The sequence below is a fragment of the Centruroides vittatus genome, unplaced genomic scaffold (assembly GCF_030686945.1).
Source record: "Centruroides vittatus isolate TY-2023 unplaced genomic scaffold, ASM3068694v2 contig_290, whole genome shotgun sequence".
Taxonomy (NCBI): Eukaryota; Metazoa; Arthropoda; class Arachnida; order Scorpiones; family Buthidae; genus Centruroides; species Centruroides vittatus.
Window position 1 is genome coordinate 1,636,335 of NW_027121846.1, and position 22,076 is coordinate 1,658,410.

General features: G+C 29.7%; 2 protein-coding genes across 4 annotated transcripts; one reads left to right on the plus strand and one right to left on the minus strand.

The window, feature by feature from the left end:
- The first annotated feature begins 3,747 nt into the window (after nucleotides 1–3,747).
- LOC136972435 (sushi, von Willebrand factor type A, EGF and pentraxin domain-containing protein 1-like) lies at nucleotides 3,748–17,454 on the plus strand. 3 transcript variants are annotated; one of them, XM_067267032.1, is made up of 15 exons: nucleotides 3,748–4,117; nucleotides 6,005–6,174; nucleotides 6,266–6,511; nucleotides 7,455–7,951; nucleotides 8,071–8,338; nucleotides 8,442–8,658; nucleotides 9,282–9,438; nucleotides 9,912–9,965; nucleotides 10,063–10,194; nucleotides 13,542–13,658; nucleotides 13,753–13,790; nucleotides 15,313–15,411; nucleotides 15,495–15,546; nucleotides 16,557–17,020; nucleotides 17,092–17,454. In XM_067267032.1, the coding sequence occupies exons 5-15, from the start codon at nucleotides 8,082–8,084 to the stop codon at nucleotides 17,389–17,391; spliced, it is 1,887 nt and encodes a 628-aa protein (XP_067123133.1). In that variant the 5' UTR covers nucleotides 3,748–4,117; nucleotides 6,005–6,174; nucleotides 6,266–6,511; nucleotides 7,455–7,951; nucleotides 8,071–8,081; the 3' UTR covers nucleotides 17,392–17,454. The 3 variants fall into 3 exon arrangements, with proteins under 3 accessions (XP_067123133.1, XP_067123135.1, XP_067123134.1); XM_067267034.1 differs by lacking the exon at nucleotides 17,092–17,454 and having other exon boundaries at nucleotides 16,557–16,656; nucleotides 16,740–16,927; XM_067267033.1 differs by lacking the exon at nucleotides 9,912–9,965.
- An 824-nt stretch (nucleotides 17,455–18,278) lies between these two features.
- LOC136972436 (BTB/POZ domain-containing protein 6-like) lies at nucleotides 18,279–22,076 on the minus strand. The gene is made up of 3 exons (XM_067267035.1): nucleotides 22,049–22,076; nucleotides 20,908–21,151; nucleotides 18,279–19,404 (listed from the first exon to the last, which is right to left on the minus strand). The coding sequence occupies exons 2-3, from the start codon at nucleotides 21,147–21,149 to the stop codon at nucleotides 18,336–18,338; spliced, it is 1,311 nt and encodes a 436-aa protein (XP_067123136.1). The 5' UTR covers nucleotides 21,150–21,151; nucleotides 22,049–22,076; the 3' UTR covers nucleotides 18,279–18,335.

A 22,076-nucleotide genomic window follows, 5' to 3' on the forward strand; every position in this document is an offset into this window, starting at 1 on the left:
TCATCGCTGACATATTTTAATTTTTTTTAATTGGTGTTTCTTTTTTATATATATACAAGTATATTCGTTTGAAACATCGGGCGTACACTTTGTAGAAAACACTTTTATAACGAATTCAAGTTTTAATATTGAAATTTAAAAGGAAAAAAAAACAAATAATATGATGAACTGAAAACTATACATATATATATATATATATTATATATATATAAATGTTTTAGTCAGAAATGATAAGAAATTTTTCATGGAATTATAAAAAAACAAATATGATTTTTGTTACTTTTATTTTACGTTTCCAAAATATTTCTTTGTTTTTAATTAAGTTTATTATCAGTTTTAGTAAAAAAAATCATGAGGTGTAGCTAGTAAGAAGTGAAAAGAAAATAATTAATTAAGCTTCAAATTATTGAAAATATAATAAGGAAAATTTTATAACAAATGCATTCTTTCAATTTAATAACCATAATTCAGGAAAAAAAAATTAAAAAAATACTGTTTGCGATTTTTAATCAAAAAATTGTTTAACCAGTGTATTATATATATAAAAAAAATTTAAAAGAATTTTTAATGCAATCCAAAAGTTTTTAGAAGAAAATTTTTCAGCAGTTTCGAATAAGCTGACGGGGATTTCCTTATAAATCCTATTATTTGGAAAAGGATCCCTTTGCTGAATCTCTATAGCATGTTTGAGACCTATTTAGGGCTCCTACCATGATATTTCCAGTGGGCTTCTACAAGATCAATCTGCTTTTGAAGTTTTATAAATGGTATCTTTAATCAAAAGTAAAAAAAAAAAATTAAATAAAATATTTAAATATTTAAATAAAATTATAAACTTCGTTTTTTTAATATAGTTAATAATAACGACTAAAAAAACTTTTGTATAAATGAAAGATATATCATATATTAAACATTTTTCTTAAAATTTTTTTAAAAATTACAAAAGTAATTGAAAACTTTTGAATTCTTAATTTTAATTTATCACAACAAAATTAACGAAGATTTTAGCGAAGTTTTTTGAGTTCTATCAAACAATTATAAAGATTTTTAAAATTTTTTTACATATATTGTTTTATTGAAATTTATAAATTCGAAGCCAATCACGACTGGGTACGAAACATTTCAAATTCGAAATTAGCCAATCGCGTTTAATAAACCGACCGTTAAAAACATATTAACCAATCACGAAATTAAGATTTTAAAAATATTGCTGATTCGGTTGATTTTAATAAAATTAAATTTCGTTTAATTAATTGTAACAATATTAATATTTTATTTTTAAAAAATGGAGAAAATTACATTTATTACATATTTTTTAAAAATTAAAAACCCAGATATTGGGGGGAAAATCAATATTAAATTTTCCTACAAAATGTAAAAAAAAATTATATATATACATATTTTCATCAAGTAAAAATATAATTAAAAATGAATATTTTATTTAAATTATTCTAAGAAATTATATTGAAAGCAATAGTACGAGTACAACTGAAGATTATTCAGACAGATTCCATGTAATGTAATATATAAATCAGTAAATAACACATTTAATTAATAGTACTGTGTCAAATAATGTATTGAAAGAAAATAAATTTTTAATAACGTTTATCCTATAAAATGCAATAAAGATAATACATTTATTCAGAAAGCAGTTCGTTATAAATCCTTATATTATGTATCATTTATACAACAATTGTTTTTTTTTGTAGAGAATTGAAAAATATGTTTATTGAAATGCCTTAAAAATTTTAGAATCGGCAATCCAAATTTATATTTATAACCAATATTTCAAAATTGAAAATATTACATTGAACTACAACATTTTTATATATCAATGTAACCCTCATCATTACAATAATCGACACGTGTAATTGTACATAGGTATATAAAATATTGTATAACCTGAGATACATGAAAGTTGAATTTTATTAAAAGATAAAATATTTCTAATTGGAATATTCAGTATAAATACATTTTTCAAAAATGAAAATAAGAAACATAATATTAAAAAAGTAATATAAAAATTGTGCATTTTTTGTAAATAATTTCTTTATGATTGCCACTTAGTTCGTGAAGCATTTCGAATTTAATGCATCGCGATCCGTTGGAAGTCACAATTTTTGCGATAAGTTAGCAATTTTCGAAAAATTTAAGTAAAATTGTATGAAAATATACAATTTATGTATTATTATATATTTATTTGAATTTATTTAACAAAGAAATAAATTATAATGGATGGCAAAGAGTCGCATTCAATGTACAGGCATTCAGAGAGTTCCATATAAATCATTAATCAATGACAATTTACAGTGCCATAGCTAGCCATGGTCACGGTTTCAAGCTGGATCGTGTGACAGAAGTACAACACTAAGGGAGACTCGGGATCGAATTTGGGGAGATCGAAAAATTCTTGGAATTTTTCGATCTGTCCCGGATATGTTGAATCCCAGCCATATCGTTGTGGGCCTGGCCGAACCCACGATGGGCTTGGAATAAAGGCTCTCTTAGTGCTCTCAGAGCAGAGTCAAAAATGTTTCCTTAAAAAATAATTAACACAAAAATAATGAAAGTAAACGAGCAATTATTTATTGTGACATCGTCACAATGCTGGGCTGCAATTTTTAATCATATTTTTAATTTATTTAATTTAAAATATATACTTTCCACCTCAAATTAGAAGTGGCTTGCTCCTGTACATCATACTTTTTCTTTAACAATAGAGTCGTGCCGGTTATCTATCTAACACCTTTCGGAAAAAATTTTTGAATTGAAACAACGTTCGTATATAGTTAATTGGGGTTTCCTACCCCTAAGGTTTTCATATATAACCTCGGATTTCATCTATCTGACTTCCTTCTAGAGATTAAGGAAAGGCAGACACACAGACAAACGACAGTGGGATTTTATAGGTCTACAATTTTTTCAAATTGCGGCCCAAAATTTTTCGTTATATTTTCTTATCTTTCAGTCTGTTTGGATAATTTAGTTATTTTTTTAACGTATTTCTAATATTATACTATACGAGACAAATTTATATAATAGATTATACTTCTAGCAACTGCTGCCATCTGGTACTAAAAATAATTAAATTTGATATTTATTTCAACAAATTCAGCATCTAGAATTAAATTGAATCTTTTATACAAAGTTTAATTGGAATGATGACATAAATAATTAAATTTTTGTTAAAATTTTTATTGATAGTAATTTAAAAAATCTCTAATAAGTAGGAACACACTGAATCAAATAGTACCTTATTTTTACATTTGTTATCCAAAGGAAATTTTGTAGAACATCCTAAAAAATAAGATTTTATATATTGTTTTATTCTTTATTACTGTTTATATTTCATTATAAATGTCTACTGGAATTTTCCTGAAACATAAGCTATGTTTCATATATATTTAGCCTATATCTACCCCAAAATTCTGTAATTTTATTATAGAAATTTTGCAAAAAAAATTATTTAATTATATGCTTATATTATAATTGTCTAATTAATTAACTAAATTAATTATTGGCGCGATTAAATGTTTGTCCAGATAATAAAATGTGTTGTATAAAATACGTGTTATATTTTCTCTACACTTTAGAAGTTATTGGAGCTGAAAATTCCGTTATCCAAAATTATAATTTTTAACATAATTATAGATAAAATGATTGTTTAATTTTAAAAGTTTCAGAAAAATAAATGTTCTTATTCTTTAGAATTATTTTTAATTTAAATTTAAAATATAATTTCGAATTTTAACCGTATTTTTGAATCATTTACATTATTAAAAATGGAAAAAAATATATTGTTAATCCTTTCTATAATCCTACTAAATGTCTTTCAGTCTGTTCAATGTATTACAGAATTAGAAGAAAATTATAACCTTCTTCTTCTTTCAACAGAAACATATAGACTATTGGAAAACAAGATGAATCCTACTGAAAACACGAACATTACCAAAAAATGGAATTTAAAATACCAAACTACTTCAAATGAATTTATAAGAGATTTAAATTCAACCATAATAAGTATTCTGCCGAGAAACAGAGAATGGTATGTAAGAGATAATGCATTTATACTGCAATTCCCTAGAAAAAATCTCAACTTGCATAAACCTAATTTCAGGTAAATGAATTTTTACTTTATATTTTAAATGAATCTATCAATTAAATGAGAAATAACGGGAATTATAACAGTTAAGATTTTTGTATTCATTACTAAAAGGATTCACTTCTCTCGCTTCGCCCGTTTGTCCCCACAGTTTCTATTTTTTCTTCTTTTCGTGACAGGAAAACGTTCGTGATGATTTTAAGCCAAGTATTTTAAACATGTAAAGTAGTTTATATTTAAATAAAATATGTTTTGCCAACCAGCAGCCGAGTGGATAAAAAACAAAAATTAAACTGAATACTGGATCGCAGGTTCGCTCATTATCAACAGGCTAACCAACAGTACAGTTTCCGATTTAAATAAGGGTCAGTTCTTTTTATAGAAAGTTTTTCCGGAAGTCCTCTTAGCAGATCGACCATTTGTCACGGTTTCCGTATTTCATCAAACCAAACCTAATGTTTTCAAAATTCTCTTATGGTTATTAATGGATTCGTTATGATATACCGCATTTACAGCATATAAGACATCACTTTTGTCCAAAACAAAGGCTAAAAATTCGTCCTACGTCTTGTGTGAAGTTGCGATCTCTCACAGGCTAATAAATTACCAAATTGCATATATCGGTATTCATAATTACCAGGTGTTCTGATTTAATAATGTTTGTTTGCTGATAGCTAATTAGCTCTTGCATGTATTAATGTAGAATATTTGGTAAATTATAGCTGTAAATCACTTTCTTTGAACACCTCTAAATAAAAGTATATTTTCTAATTTTACTTCTAAATTAGAATACAGTAAAAATAATTTTGAGCCGAGTGTCAACGACGCGGGATAGCTTTAACACACTATTTCGTCCTAAATATTCTGCGCTGAAATGGAGAAGAGTCTTATATCTCGCAAAATACGGTAATATAAAATATATTTTAAGCAATTTATAAGACAATAAAGAATAGGTGTATTAAAAACTCTCGCCATCCTCTGGAAACCGGGATGCCCTTAATTTAATCCCGTCGTGGATTCTGTCAGGCCCGCAATGACACGTGGTAAGGGACGGTATCCGACATATCTGAGACTGATCACTTCCTGAAAAATTTCTGATGTTTTTCGACTGTTGGTTTCAATGTGGTTAAGGCTGGCGCCTTCACCACTTTGGTCATCCGGCCATATTGCTTCCTTAAAACAATAGCTTCAATATTCAAAGCTTCTTTATACTTTTCTAAATGACGGAACTGTCCTGTAATCATAATTAATTTGTCAATTTAAACAATAGATAATAGCGAGGTTGAGGTCGAAGTTTTCAATGCGAAAACGAGTACGTCGGACGTTTACGCCGCCTTCCTGTAAGCCTAGAAGTTTGACAATGGCGTTTAGAACATCAGTGTAATCATGCTAAACGTTCCAAACGCCATTGTCAAACTTTTAGGCTTACTGGAAGGCGGCGCTGAACGACCGACGTAGCGGCCGGATGGCCGAGCGGTTAAGGTTAGCAGCCTGCCGCCCTGGGGGACCCGGAATCGAATCCGGACGGGTCGAAAAATCCCCAGGAATTTTTCGGGGGGTGGTCCGTCAGGATATGTCGGTCCCCGTCCCTCACCACCCGGCCACCCCATTGTGGGCCTGGCCGAACTCATAATGGGCTTGCTATAAGAGGCTCTCTTAGTGCCCACTGGGCGGAAAGAGTTACAAAAAAAAAAAAAAAAAAAAAAAGAACGACCGACGTACACGTTTTCGCGTTGAAAACTTCGACCTCAACCTCGCTATTAATGATTTCTTATTTACGTTGTAAGTTAATATTCATTTCATTATATATATTTTTAATCATATAGCCGTCTGTAGATATAAAGCTGTTTAAATTAATTGAGAATAAATAAAATTTTAAAAAATTTTGATTATTTCTTTTAGAATTTTACCAGTTCCATCACGTTTTTTCGATCAGCGTACTTTCTATTCACGTTTTATTCAAAGCATAATTAAGAGTAGTGAATGTATCTTTCTTTACAAAAACACTTGTGCCTTTATCTTAAAGACTAACGATAAATTGATTAAAAAAGTGATTCACATATTAATTGCTGGTACGTTGTGTTATTCGCTTTATTATTTAGTCCGTAATACTCCGTTTCCAAAATCAAAATAACGCGAATCACGTTACAATTACTCTTTCAGCTGGAAACGATTGTAAAAGTCAACCGTGTCAAAATGGCGGAACTTGTAGACCCGAACCACATGGATATCAATGTATATGTAAAGTCGGTTTCAAAGGACAGTATTGCGAGGAGAATATAGATGACTGTTATCCAGATGCATGTCTGAATGGTGGCACGTGTGTAGATAAAGTTGATGATTTTGTTTGTATCTGTCCACGAGGATTCACGGGAGTAAATTGTTACAAGCGAATTCCTTGTGCACCAAGTAAATTATTTCTTTTTCTATTATTATCAATATTTTATATATACCAAGAAGACATTTGGTAAAAAACAAACGATACCAGCAGATTTTAAACCGGATAATTAATTACACAGATACGTCGTTATTTGGTATAAAGGTAGGAAGTTAAGACACTATATTGTGTTTAATTATTATAAATAAATTAATTAATTTCTAATTATATTACTTTTCAAGCGGCTATAGAACATAATAACGGGAAAAGTATGACGATCGAGCAAATTTTGGTCTCTTTTTTGGTCGACTTTTTGACACTGAAGGAGACCAAAAAGCCTGAAAACATCCTTACAAAATCCTCTTTCTATGTTTTGCATTATCTCAAGACTGGTCAAAGCAAAAATTTTGAAACTTGGCAGGATTATTTTTATATATGGAGTCTTGATAGAATTAAATTTCGGTTGTTTAAGGTCATGGGGATAAAGAGATACAGCAGTCACATATCTTATGTCGAATGGAATAAGACTTTATGGAAATTTTATTCATATTGACATTTACAATATTTTTAAAAACATCTTTACACTCAAAATAAGTCTTTTGCATTTTGTAATAATTAATAATAAAAAAATTATTTTGTAATAAAATCTCAAAAGGTGGTGTCACACACAACCTTGAGCTAGTGTCATAGAGTTTTTTAAACTTGAACATTTTTTTAGTATAGAATTTTTTCATAATTTAATAAAACTACCATTCTTAAGCTTTCATTATTATTAATATTTTATAGCGTGGTTTAATTGTATAGTATAAAATTATCAGATTTCTTGGTACCTTAACCTCGCCAGAGAGTGCAGCAAGTGCTCTTGACAGCATTCTTTTGTAATTAAGTAGCCGTAATTTAGCCCGATTGAAATCCTGCAGTATCGTTTGTTTATTTTACATATTAATTTATTCAAGATGATGTTTTACTCACTAGCTGGATGCTTAAACGGTGGGACATGTGATCTTGACGAAGTAGACTGCATTTGTCGAAGAGGATTTACAGGACAGTTCTGTGAAACTAATATAGATGACTGCGCGGCTAACCTCTGCCAAATTAATGCTATGTGTTTTGATGGATTTTACGCAAGTTAAATTTTTATAATCTATAGATTATAGGAGTTTATAAGCATCTAAACGTTAAAGAATTTATTTAGGACGTAAACTGTTGTTGCGACAATGATCATGTTGGAAAATATTGTAAAAACGAGAAAAGATGCGATAACGAATTATGCAATAATAGAGGAAAATGCATTGTAAGGAATAACACAGAAATATGCAGATGTTTAAAATTATATAAAGGCAAATATTGCGAGACAGAAATTAAAAATTGTTCAGTTGACCATTGTAAAAATGGCGGTTTGTGTGTGCCGGCATATCCGAAAAATATTTGTCGATGTCCGCCATCACATAAAGGAGACGATTGTTCAGAAGGTAGTTTGAAAGAGTTTTATTTCAATTAAGAATTCTAATCGTATCGAATAAATTGTCAATTAATTAGTAGTGCTTAAAATGGATTTCTAAACCTGTAGTGACGAATTGTTTACTTTCAGAGAGATATTTAATGTACGCATTCAACTTTCAAAAAAATATTACTAACGAATATTCAATGGTAGTCAATAGCCGTTTACTTGAAGAAGTTACTTTTGCATTTTGGATGAAAGTTTCGACTCTTCAGCAAAGAGGAACGTTATTTTCATATTCGTACTTAGATCCAATTAAATACCAAGATGAACTGCACGGGTTTGGCTTAAGCGATACTTCATATTTAAAGTTATATATGTTTGGAAAGAAATATCTTCTAGAAATTAAACCTGATACGTGAGCATTTAACATTTTCTATTTATATTTTTAGTAAAATTTTTTATAAAATATGTACAAAGTAAATTAATGTATCATCTTAAACAATGGGTACAAAATTTAGAAATTGGCATCATTTTGCGGTAACATGGAAGAGTGATTCTGGAGAAGCATCGGTTTATTGGGATGGAAAACTAAATCGAACCATAAATAATGTTAGAAGAGGCAAACTTTTATGGAGTGGTGTTCTAGTGCTTGGACAGGAACAAGTCGCTCTCGGGGAAGTTTCCGTTATAGGCCATTTTTCTAAAGCAGAAACATATTTAGGAAAGATAACTGAAGTAAATTTTACTTAATTTTCTTTATAAGATTAAGTCAAAACATCATAGAAATATTTTTATTTAAACTTTAATGAAAGAATTCACTCATCAAGAAACGTCCCGCGAATTCATTATGTATTATAAGAATTATCTAAAATAATTAACATCCCTACGAATTTGAATCCTGTATAGTATAGCATATATAGTACTGGTTAGAGATTGATGGGTTAGGCCTGTTCGTAGAGGGCATAATTATGACCTTAAATATTATGTAGCTTAATGTGTCTTTCATTAACGCTACTCTATATTTAGAGCATTTAGAGAAAATTTAGAGTACTATTAATACTACAAGGGTAGGCTGAAAGTAATGCACACATGCTTGTAGAACACGAACAAAAACAAATATCACGATCGGGCAAAACGTGCATTAAAGTACAATTCTTAAGCTTCAAAATCACATTTATTTTTCAATATAGTCACCGTTAAGGCTAACACATTTCTCCCAACGTGTAACAAGTTTTATTTGTTTTTGTTCGTGTTCTACAAGCATGTGTGCATTACTTTTCAGCCTACCCTCGAAGTAGCCTAAATATGCTGGTATTCAATCAGTCTGTACTGTTTTTAGTTTAAAATTTCATTTCTAGTTTAATGTATGGGATATTGCTTTGTCTTCATTGTCAATAAAAGATATGTATCAGACATGTGCCTTAGGCCTAGTTGGAAATGTTATTGCTTGGGATCTATTTAGAGATCATCTTCATGGTTCTGTACAAATTGAAGACAATGTCAGAATATGTTCAGGTAAATACGTCTGTTTTTGTTTATTTTGAAATATATTTGATTTATATGATTTTAAACATTTATAATTCTAACAATAGTTTTATAATACAGAAATTAAAACTAATAAATACATGAAAAAAACAGTAAATAATAACACGATTCATGAAATTTATTATATTTAATATAAAAATAAACATACGTATTTTTTAAATTTTTCGAAGATACAAAGTGATCATAATTAAAATACCCACATTCAACGCTGTCTAGAAAGATAGTTAGCAATCTAAACACAACAAAATTTGGTACGGTGATATTTCGGTGAACGGTGAACACGTGGAAGACATTTCCGTAAAAAAGCTATTTAAATTATGTAAAATGCGTTCGTTTTTTACCACATTAATCGAACATAACCTCTACAAAACGGAAAGTTTTAGCTATTACTACAGCGCTCCGTTTTACTACTTATTTTCATAGATTATATTTAATGCTTTCAGGAACTGGTCTTTGTAAAAATAACTGCTTTTGCTACAGTCAATCGATGCTGACATGTAAGCTATATTAAGCATAATATGATTTTAATGATAAATTTCCGTAAAAATAAAAACCAAAAAAGTCGTTGTAACATAAATTAACCGAATTTTATAGACGAACAATGCGGAAAAGATATCATCACTTGTAATCCCAATCCTTGCAAGAATAAAGCGCGATGTGTATTTGATAATGGTATTTCTCAATGCGATTGTCCCGAAGGATTCAGAGGAGTATTGTGTCAATATGGTAAGCAATAAAACATGATATAAAAACTTTACTTTGATATAAGAGTATGTGAAAGGTTTTAAATATCATTGATAAATTGTATTTAGGAAGTCTGCAGAGGGCAGTTCTTTCTTGTGTTGCATTGATCTTCCAAGCAGGGGCGGACTGGCCACGTGGAAAATGTGGAAAATTCCACACGGGCCGTATACAATTTGGTCCGTTTTTCTAAATATGTACTTTTTTTTTTTAACTCTTTCCGCCCTGTGGGCACTAAGAGGGCCTCTTTTAGTAGGCCCATTATGGGTTCGGCCAGGCCCACAATGGGGCGACCGGGTGGTGAGGGACGGGGCCCGACTTATCCGAACGGACCACCCCCGAAAAATTCCTGGGGATTATTCGACCCGTTCGGATTCGATCCCGGGTCCCCCAGAGCGGTAGGCTGCCACCTTTACCGCTCGGCCATCCGGCCGTCTATCTAAATATGTACTAGTACAGTACATAATATACTGTTTTGTTCAGTTTTATTTTTTTAAAAATTCATTTATTTATTTTTTTTTTTCGTCGAGAAAGATAAATTTCAATTTTTAGGTGTAATACAGATATATGTGTAAGCCTTTATCGTTTTACCCGGCCCTATCCGAGTCAGAAGTTAAATTAGTCCGCCGACCCGAGTCCAACACTACATTGGCCGGACTCGGCCCAAACACAAAGCATCCTAAGAGAAAAACAAGTAATATATATATATATATAATTTAAAGTGAATTCCTACTTCGGTCAACAAAGAAAAATTTTATTTTAGTTACTTTTTATTAAATAACTAGCAGGTAGGCCCGGCGTTGCTCCGGCAAAAGTAACGGTAGCGAAAATTAAGATTATTACGTTATAGTTAACCTTATCCGTTTTCACAGAATGCAAGAATTGAGTCCCCCGGTTTCTAGACTAATTACAGAATTGTTAGATGGGTCTAAAAATATGTTCGATTTCCCGCAAAAACGAAAAAAACTGCATCTGCTGTTCTTGCACTTCGCTTTACTTAACAATTCCATTGTTACTTAACACTTCCATTGTTGATGGAAGTGTTAAGACTTAATCCTGTCCCTGTCCCCCGTGGAGAGGAATTTCGAAAAATCCCTTTTTAGTGTGCGTTCTCGTGACGTACCCTAACTGTGTACCAAATTTCAACTTATATAAGAGAATTTTTTTTATATATATTACTTGTTACTTTTACTTTTACTTTTTCCTGTGATTTATGCATCTTCTTCGTTTCTCAAGGGGGAAAAAAACAAAAATAATAATGGATCCGAAGTGTTGTAGTATTAAATCTTATGGAGTAGTTATGATTTGGATGTTGGATCACTAAGAGCTTTTAGGAATAAAATTAAACAAAAAAAGTTTTATAAATAAATAAAGAGTTCTTCACAAGTATATACAGTAATATACAATACAATATGTTTACTACCCGACATCGATCGAAGGTCGGAGGTTGCTTGTGCTGACCACTTTTTCTAACGTCCGAAAAGTGAATGGGTAGTCCGGAATCGGCATATTGCTGACGGGCGCCACAGTTTAAATTTAATTAATTAATTAATTAATGTGAAAAAAACTGTATTAACATCAAGTGTCATCCACTACAAGTTTAAAAAATGTATTTGAACTTGAATGGATGAATAAAAAGTATTTTATTAACGATTGAAAATTTGAACAAGATATAAATATATATGTAGGGAAAATGTGAACTAATAGTAGGAATCGAAAAAGAAAACGTGATTTGGAGTTAGTAGCTGAACAGTGCTACAGTATACAACAAATGTTTAACAAAACTTAAAATGCTAGTCTGAAATATGTCTAACAACGACGATGCGAATCAGTGGGGAAATATAAATAAAGATATTAGTATTCAAGCAAGTGAAAATAACACATCTGCAACTTCAATCGATGTAGTTAATGTCGATAATGCTCAAACTGATCAAAACAAATTTGAGAAAGAGAAAAATAAAGAAATTTTGCAAGCAATGCAAGTCAGTATTCCGATTCTAGAGGGCAACGAGTCTAATACATTTTTCATAAAGCCGCATTACAGTAATATCGATGATTTCTTCCAGTAAATTAATAATTGTATAAATTTTTTTGATGTAACCATTATTAGAACTGATAATAACTTAGAATATAAAAAATATGTAAAACCTATGCAAATACCAAAGGTACTGTACTTAATTATAAATCCGGGGTTCCACAAGCTATGAAATTTAATATTTTTAAAATGTACATAGATAAAATTAAAAATAGAACGAGTCAATTACCAAATCGAGAAATAGAAATAAAACAAGGATAAAAATGTTTTTACTTAATAGTTATCCCAAAAAAATATTAGAAAAATGGTTAAATTGGATTAATAGTAATGTTAATAAAAACAGAAAGTTTGAAAAAGATTTAAAAAATGTGTAATTTAATATATATATATATATATATATATATAATATACCTAAAATATTTGAAAGAGTTAAAAATATATTAAAAGGAAAAATGAATCTAATACCCGAAAAAAATAATTTATTTAAAAGACATTTATTAGTATATCACAAATACAATATTTACTGTCTATGTCTGTAACGCAAGTGTCCTATGAACGGAGCTTTTCTACGTTAAAATTCATTAAGATCAAGTATCTCGCAAGAAAATCTAGAAGCCTTCGTGTTAATGTCAATGGAGGCGGCTATTTTAAATGAAATAGATTCTGATGACGCCATTAATATTATTGCTCAACAAAGCAAACTTCTAAATAAAATTTAATGTTCTAGACTTGTGCTTATTGCAATTTTTGTCAATGTTATATTTTGAATATATTTATATATAAATAGAAAAAAAGACATTTTTTTTATTTATGGGCTGGGTCGGTAATAATTTTTTCCACTCAAAAATTTTAAGGCCAGTCTGCCCCTGCTTCCAAGTAGGACTTTCTACGGGAAACTGATCTCTATTTAGGCGTTAGACACGAAGAAAACTCGGAACACCATGTGGTTTTTCGAGTTTTCTTCACGTGTCTAACCCGCGCATCTCCAACAGCCACGTGGCGAACAAACCAATGACCAGTGTTCAGTGGATTTATCTTTTCAGAAGGAAATGTTTTGAATAATATATATTATAAATGTCACAATGCACTTTCAATTATTTTATAATTTTTATTTTCTTATTTCTTCTAAAGACTTAAGGCAATATCAATAATTTTTTCAACAACCGAATAGGAATCGTTCATTTTATTAACGTTACAAACAGTTATATTTATACAAATATAAGTTTGCCTTTAGTTATATTTATAATTTTAAAATAAACATAATAAATTTTTTACAAAATTAAATTCTTATTTTTAGATATAGATGAATGTAGAGAGAATAGGCATAAATGTTCTCATTTATGTCACAATACACTTGGGTCTTACAAGTGTTATTGTCCCTTAGATAAGAAAATGTTTCGTAGTAAGTGCATCGGTAAGTATTCACTATTTGATTTCAATACATTTGAATATAGATGGTTTATGTAAATATATTGTGACAAATTTACTGATTTTAACAAATTTTCTAGATAAACAAAAATGCGTAGTTGATGGCACAATTTATTCAGTAAGTAATTTTATAGTACAATATAAATAAGTTGTTACTTATAAACTTAGAAAATTTATTATAAAAAAATTTTCTGTAACAGACAATTCATAAAATGTATCCTTAAATGTTGTCTTTTTTACGCACATTCTAATTAATTAGGGACACGTTTTATGTATTATCTGTTACAGAAATTTTTTTTTAATATTAATTTTCTAAGTTTAAATTCTTATTGTCCTGGCAAGTTTTTTATATTAATTATTTCGAATAAATACGATCAATTTGATTTAAATCGTATTAGTCTAAAAAGAAAGATTAAAATTTCATAGAATGAGATTCCTTTATTGCTATCAATTTAACATGATTTAGATGTTATTTTACAGTGACACAAAATAATTTAATTTCGAAATGCCAAAAAAAGTACAGGATCTCATTAAATAGCTAAATACTTTACTGATAAGTTACGTTTAGTAACTTAATAATAAGTTTAAATATACAATATTTTACGGTATAAATGAGTAGCAGCTTCTAATATCTCTGACATTTTATTACGAACAACACGACAGAATCGATAGAAGTGTGACCAGGGGGTCGGCACCTCTTTGGTGTCACGTCAGGTCTGACACCACCGTGTCTCGGCTGACACGGAAGCCGCGGCGATTCCACGATCGGTCGCGCGAGCGGTCGCGTTTTTCGGGCGATTGGATTCGGGATGGAGGACAAGAGATAACAGAGGCCATTTTAACAAAACATAACGTATATTTATTTGGAACAGGATTCATGTACATTATCAAGGGTCCAGTGACGCGATTTCGAGAGAGAGAGCTTACAAACGAGTTCGCGTGGTGATAAATACCTTGTGAAAGGTATAAAGGTAAAGGATAAATACCTATTCGTAGATTCTGGCAAACGGAGGGCGACGTTCCAGTCTCGGCAAAAGTCTTAGTCCTGGCGTTGGGCCTACGATGATTTCGGTAACGGCAGTCTAACGGGTTCGGCGTTCCTATCCTTAGTCCGCGGGACTCGGCACAAAATCCAGGGAAGGTAGCGCACTATGTAAAAAGTACTGCTGCACGAGAGGCTATCCGAGCGACAACTGCCCGAATTCTCTTAGTATTGTTCTTTTCGATGCACTTTAGGGCGAAGGTGATGAGAATTGCGTCTGAGAACTAAATAGAGAATACGTTCTCACGTAGAAAGTTGACAGTTAGTCGTTAGTAAGTGACAACAAGACGACAACTATGACGTCATGGAAAATATACTGTAGGTCCAAAATTCAGACACTTACAAAAGGATCTAGTTTTTTAAAGTTTACCCTTAAAAACTTAAATTTTTCTATAATTTAGACTTACTTAAAAGTATATAAATATGTGTAATTTATTTTAAATACTGATTAAAGCTGTAGTATTGAATAAATTATTTATAGTTTTATAGTCAGTTTCTTATGTTTTAATGTCAAAAAATAAAATAAGTTAAATAAATATATATATACATATATATAATTCTTATTTTTTATAAATTAGTTTTTATTTTTATTTTTAAGCCTGGAAATAGTTGGATTAAAGATTGTCAAAACTGTAAATGTAACAATGGAACTATCGCCTGCCATAAATTATGCGATAATAAAGACTCTTGTAAAGAAGTAAATAAAATTTTCTTTGAATAAAATTATTTATAATTAATTTTACTTATTATTAAACAAAAATATTAAAACGTATAATATAGGGCGAAATGCTGAGTTTAGATATAAATGGATGTTGTTATCAATGCTTTAAAGGTAAAAAATTTATATTTATTTTCATGTAATGTTTTCTTATACTGTATATATAGTATATTAAAGTATTCAAACTAAGCAATTTGTAAAAATAATAATACTTTATATTATTTTTTGGTTAGACTATTAGTAATGACTTATTCATATAGAATTGTCATGATTATATTAACGGTTCTAAATTAAGCAATAAGTAGATATTTACATAAAGTAACATTGAAATGATATTTTAATTCTATATCTAAGAAGTATTTGTTTGAATTTTGATGCCAGTTTTGCCATAGTCTGTATGACTGTTTCAATTTTGTGTTACAAGAAAGACTAATTTCAATTGGATCTTCATATATTTGGATCTTCATATATAGTCGATAAATGAGCAACGTTTAAATAATGATACTGTAAACCTGTCTTCATAATTATCAAAAATAATCATTGGAATAGAATATAGACAATACCAAGTTTTTATGTATCAGTAATTATTTCTTAATTATGTTTAAAATGCTAACTGTATGTATAACAGCCTTATGCACATAATTTTTGCATATTCTGTATACATCTGCATGTAGATAACTCTTGTAGATTTTCTAACTAGTATCTACCAACCATAAGAAATACTCGTACAATCTATTTACAGCATTTTGTTTTCGTTCATATTGTATAATACAGTATTTTTTACTAACCATATGAAAATTTTGCCAATTTAGATAGTTTTGAGAAGTAATAAATACCATTACATTAAAAACTATTTCTGCTTAATTGATTTTTCGATTGTAAATGAAAATTTGGGTAACATTAGTCTAACATTTTCAAATGTTTTACTCAGTTTTTAAAAATACAATAACTATTTAAGCTATACGGTACATTCTGTAGATTTATTATAGGAAAGGGAAACAATATTTACACGGCTTTATACAACATCATATTGCATGTTATATAATTCTGTTTAATAAACTCCGAAATATACGCTTAATTTTATTTTATCTGAAGTTTATTTATAAAAGTATTTATTTGTGTAGTTTCGAATTGCACTTTAAACAACGGAGAAGTAATCACTATGGATGGATATTCGCATAGATTTGCAGGAATATGTCGATATGCCTTAGTCGACGATTGCATGTATGGTACATTCAGTATCAGATATGAAGACGTGGAAGTGGGAAGTGTTAATAAAACTTATTTTATCTATAATAATTGCGTAGAAGTAAAAATTACAGAGAACGGAGATGTTTTCGTCAATGGATTTCTAACTGATGTCCCTTTCACTAACAGTACTACAGTACAAATAAAAGATGACGATGCAAATTCTCTCTTAATCAGAATTAGCCAAGGAATATCAGTTACGTGGTATTCCACCGCTAGTATCAAGATCTCTGTTCCAATAATTCATAAGAGCAGAGTGTGTGGACTGTGTGGTAACTTTAATGAAGACGCCGATGATGATATTATGTATGTAAATTACATCGAAAGTAGATTAGTTATGGTAAGCAAAATAAATTTTTAGTTATACTATTTCATATTATCTCTAAATATCTTCATATTACATTATTGCAGGCTTCAGATCATGAAAAAATGAGATGTAAAGTAATGCCAGTGGTATATTCTCCAGCTCCTCCTATTGAATTCCATTCTACTCCTTTTATTTATGACGACTATTTATCGCATTTTAATGATACCGATTTCAATGAAATCGAAGATAATAGTACAGTAGATTTTTTTACTATATTTAGCTATAATACCGAAACTAATACGGATATTTATCCTATATATACAACGGAAAGCTCTGCATTTACATTCAAGAGTCGTTTCTTGATACTATTATTAATTTTAATCATTAAAAATGAATTATATTAATTGTTACATTGATTTGTATTATATGTAATATTTAAAGAACATCTCAATTATAAATAAAAATTATATCCACTGATTAAATTGAAGAAATTTCTGTTGAAATTTTATAAAGAAACGTTTTATTTTAACAATGTGAGAAAACTGAAAAATAATCATTATCATGTAATCATGCATGAACCTATACGAAATATGTCATAAAATGTTATTTTTAAATAGTAAATTAGTCCATATAACGAATTAACGAAGTCAAGGGGTTAATTTGCATTTTAACATACGACTCTATCATCAAAAAATGCATATTTTGTCACTCGTGTTGTTAGATATCTCCATCTGTCAACAATTTCACCAATAATTACCAAGTAAATTCGTCTTCCAATATTTTTTAGGACAAAAGTTAAAAAGTAATCTCTATTGGGCACATTAACATAACGCGAACACCATTCAAAAAATAACAACATGCATAATCCATCTACACCATATCCGAACTCGATATTCGCATATTTCCTCATATTTCCAGATTGAAAATTTTTGAAGAAAATTTGCATAAAAACCCATTAGTACGATAAACGCCATCTACGGTACATTTCTAAACACTCACGCCATCGAGATTACCGGAAGCGCCGCCATTTTGTGTACCATAGGTAAATCTAACCGAAAAGACAAATCGATTTAAAAACACGCATTCAATAAACTTAATTTTATTACTAAATGACAATAATATTTATCTAAAAAAGTTGTTAAAAGTTTTCAGTACTTAACAGATACATTCCCTTGTTCCTAGTTCTTAGAGAACATTTCATTAATACAAGTATTACAAGTATTTCTGCGGAAGGTAGTATCATTTCGCCATCCATTAAAACGCGACCCATCGTTTGAGAAACGCTTAGATACATTTTTCACCTTCATTAATATAATATCCATCAATAATCGGCTTTTGAAATCGATATCTATAAATCGATGAAGCAAAGAATTTCTTGAAAATGGCAATTAGTTTTCTTTAAATAAGTAACTCCTAAATATGATAAATTGTATAACTTATCGCATAAAATCGATTCACCGCACATAACTATTGGATCATCACTTTTAATCTTGATGTAATAGTAATTCCATTTTTTCATTAATAATGGCTCGAACAACCTCATTTCATAAATATCATGCAATGGATTATTTGAATCATTTTCGCTATTTATGATTTTGGCGTATTCGACAAGCCTATAAGATTCGCTGGAGCTGGCAATATAAAGTTGAGGCTGGATTTTTATAGAATTTTTCATACACACAGTGAAGCCCTTTAGTAAAATATCAGTCCAGGATGGTATGACACAGCACTTGATCCTCAGTTTTTCAGTTTTTTTCATCTTGTCGATTGATGAAAAACACGTTTGATTGAATCTCAACCTGTATAAAGTATTTGGTTTCACAGAGCCTATTCTGTTATTTTTTTCAGTACTGCACCAATTCGGAAGATCGGTAAATTGTTCAGGATCAGATAAGTGCATTGCAATCTGCATGATCTCTTCTGATTTAATTATTCCACTTCTTGCAGGGCTTCCAAATAACTGATTATGTGTCATAGTTAGAAATCTTATGTGAGGGAGAATAGGGTCCATGATTTCTCTCAAATTTTCTGGGCAAATTGTTTTATTTAGTCTACGAATCTCCTCTTTAACCCATTTTATTATAGCTACGAAAAGAAATAATTCATCGGGAATATTAAGAAAATCGAAAGATATTATTTTCTGTATCATTTTTGAAGAAGATCTTAAGAAATTTTGAGATTCTAATACTTTTACGGTATCCATTTTTATAATGTTTTTACATTTAATGTCAAATATATCGTCATTCATTTGAATTGCTATGTCGTAGGCCACACAAACATTCTCGGAACAGAGTTTGGCTATTGCTATTTCACGAGAAAGTTGCATGAGTTCCACTATGGAATACTTGTTTGCCACATAGAACAACTTGATGGCGTCGTCGAATTCGTCAGTTTCAAGTTTTTCTGTATAGACGTAGCTAATAAACAAGAATTGTTTTTAACAAAAGATAAAGTAAAGGATAAAAATGATAAAGAAATAATCTAACAGTTACCTCCACTAATAAAATTTCTAAGCATTAAACTTATTACTAGTATGTAAAAGTTACAAAAGATGCAATCAATCAAATTATAATAAGTATTCGAATTAATTTAAATTAATTAAATCAATTAAATTAAAAACATAAAATAACAAATTCGATTACCGTATTTCATCGATTAAACCTTGGAGGGTTTAAAAACCAAATAAGATTCTTAAGACATACGCATTCCTTCAATTTATTTGAAACTCCGAGTTTTTCGAGGCCAGGATTTATTATCTTGCAACAGAAAGCAAGTGGGTAGAAGTTGAAAGAAATGTCTTACTTGTACATTTTCGGAACTACCGAAACCGTTTCTCGGCTGTATTTATGGGTTACGGCTACATAATATAAATACTGTTTTCATATTTAACCCCATTCAGCGTCTTCCTATTAGGTTGTTACGTTAAAATTCGTGTCTGTCTGTCGTTGCCGGAATCAAAATCTGAACTATTTTCTGGTTCAAATTTATCATCTTCAATTCCAGTATTATCCATTGGAGTTTATTTTTAACAGTAGCTTTATTCTACGTGGTTTAATCGGAAAAATACTGTATATATAAACTATTTTTTAGAAGAGAAACAATTTAAAATTTGTTTTTAAAAAAAATCTCTTTGTGGAATGAAGTTATTTTCAGAAAAACATACGTATTTTTTCTAATAAAATAAATAATATTTTAGTTCTAATGCCTAGTCGATGTTTTGATCTTCGGTTAAGCACATTTCAATTTGACTTTAGAAAAATAATATTAAGAATATTTAGAAATAAATAAGTTCAGATTACAAAAGCTTTGCTATTCAATATAAATATTTATTGTGACAACTTTCACAATGCCGGGCTGCAATTTTAAATCATATTTTTAATTTATTTAATTTCAAACATATGCTCTCCGCCTCAAATTAGTAGTGCATTGCCCCTGTACTGTACATCATATTTTTCCTGTTAGTAACAGTGTCGTGCCTGTCATCTATGTAACTCCTTTTAGAAGAAAAAGTTTGAATTTAAAGAACTTAACTTTCTATAGTTAATCAGGACTTCATTCCTTTAGTATTACCATATCTTGTCTCGACTTTCATCTATCTAACTCCATTCTCCAAATTAAGGAAGAACAGACAGATGGATAAACAGACAACAGTGGGAATTTATAGATCTAAAATTTTTCAAATTGCAGCCCAATTATTATGCTACTGCTTGTATTTAGAAAATTGTATCATACATCCATCGTTAAAGTCTATATATTCTATACAATATTATCTGAAATAATGTAATTTATGTTACTAAATGTCAGTTTAGGAAAGGAAAGCTTCCTGACAATATGAGAAAAGATAATAAAATTTATCAAAAACTAAATTTTCGAAGCATCGACATTGAGCAATGTTATAATGATATAAGAAATATACCTACTCGAGGACCATTTGAAAGATTCGTGGTTCTACTTCTGGCAAGAGTATTTCCTCCGTTTTACACGAAGAATCATATAACATTGAACGGAAAACATCGCTATGTACGCTAAGTAACAATTTATGAGAATGAAATTTCTTTTGATCGTTTCCCACTAAAAAAGTGACATCGTGCAATTCATCGGTAAGCATCAATTGCTTGATTTTACCCGACAGAGAATTTGTTTGTAGTTGCCAAGCTGCCATGCCTGAAATTGAAATATATTTATGATTATATTTCATAAAGAGAATTTTATTCTTGATTTCAAAAAATATTTACATATAAATTTTATTAATTTGTCAGGCGTAGTTTTTGTGCAAAATGACTATACATCTTAGGAGACTCAGTAATGGACTCTCCTAAGATAGATAAGAAGTAATTAATCGTTTCTTGCCCATTAATTGCCAATTCCTTGTCCATGGGATTGACAATTAAGAACAGCTACGATTCGAAATGCTGAATATTGAAAAATGAAAAGAGGTGTAATTGAAACAAATGAAAGAAAACGAATAAAATTAATGATGATAAATATAAAAACGTTCTCTTTAATCTTATTTTCAAATTAACAAAACATTTAAAGAAAGATATATTAGAAATATAATTATCTTAATAAATCAATGGTATTCAAACATTTTAACAGTGTAAGGTAATTTTCCGCGACCCCAAATGGGGTCGCGACCCATAGATTGAATACCACTGATCTAAGCCAATGGTATTCAAACATTTTAACAGTGCGACCCCAAGGTAATTTTCTGCGACCCCAATTGGGGTCGCGATCCATAGATTGAATACCACTGAAATAAACAATTAAATAAACGAAATTACAAAAATATATGAAAATTCTCAACATAATTGCCATAAATCATTGACTGAATGATCTAACAATTTTCTTTTTGATTAAAACTTATTTTAATGTGATATCAGATCCTAACAAATGCCTGAATGTTTTACTATTTAGTACCTTATCAAAACTTTTATTTAAATACAGTACGTGTCATTATCAATGTAGCCTTACATATCATCACTATTTTGTTATATGTATTATTTATAAGTAATAAATTTAAATAATTTAAAATTTATTAAAAACATTCATTTAACTTCTTACCTTTAATGAGAATGATAACCGAGTATAA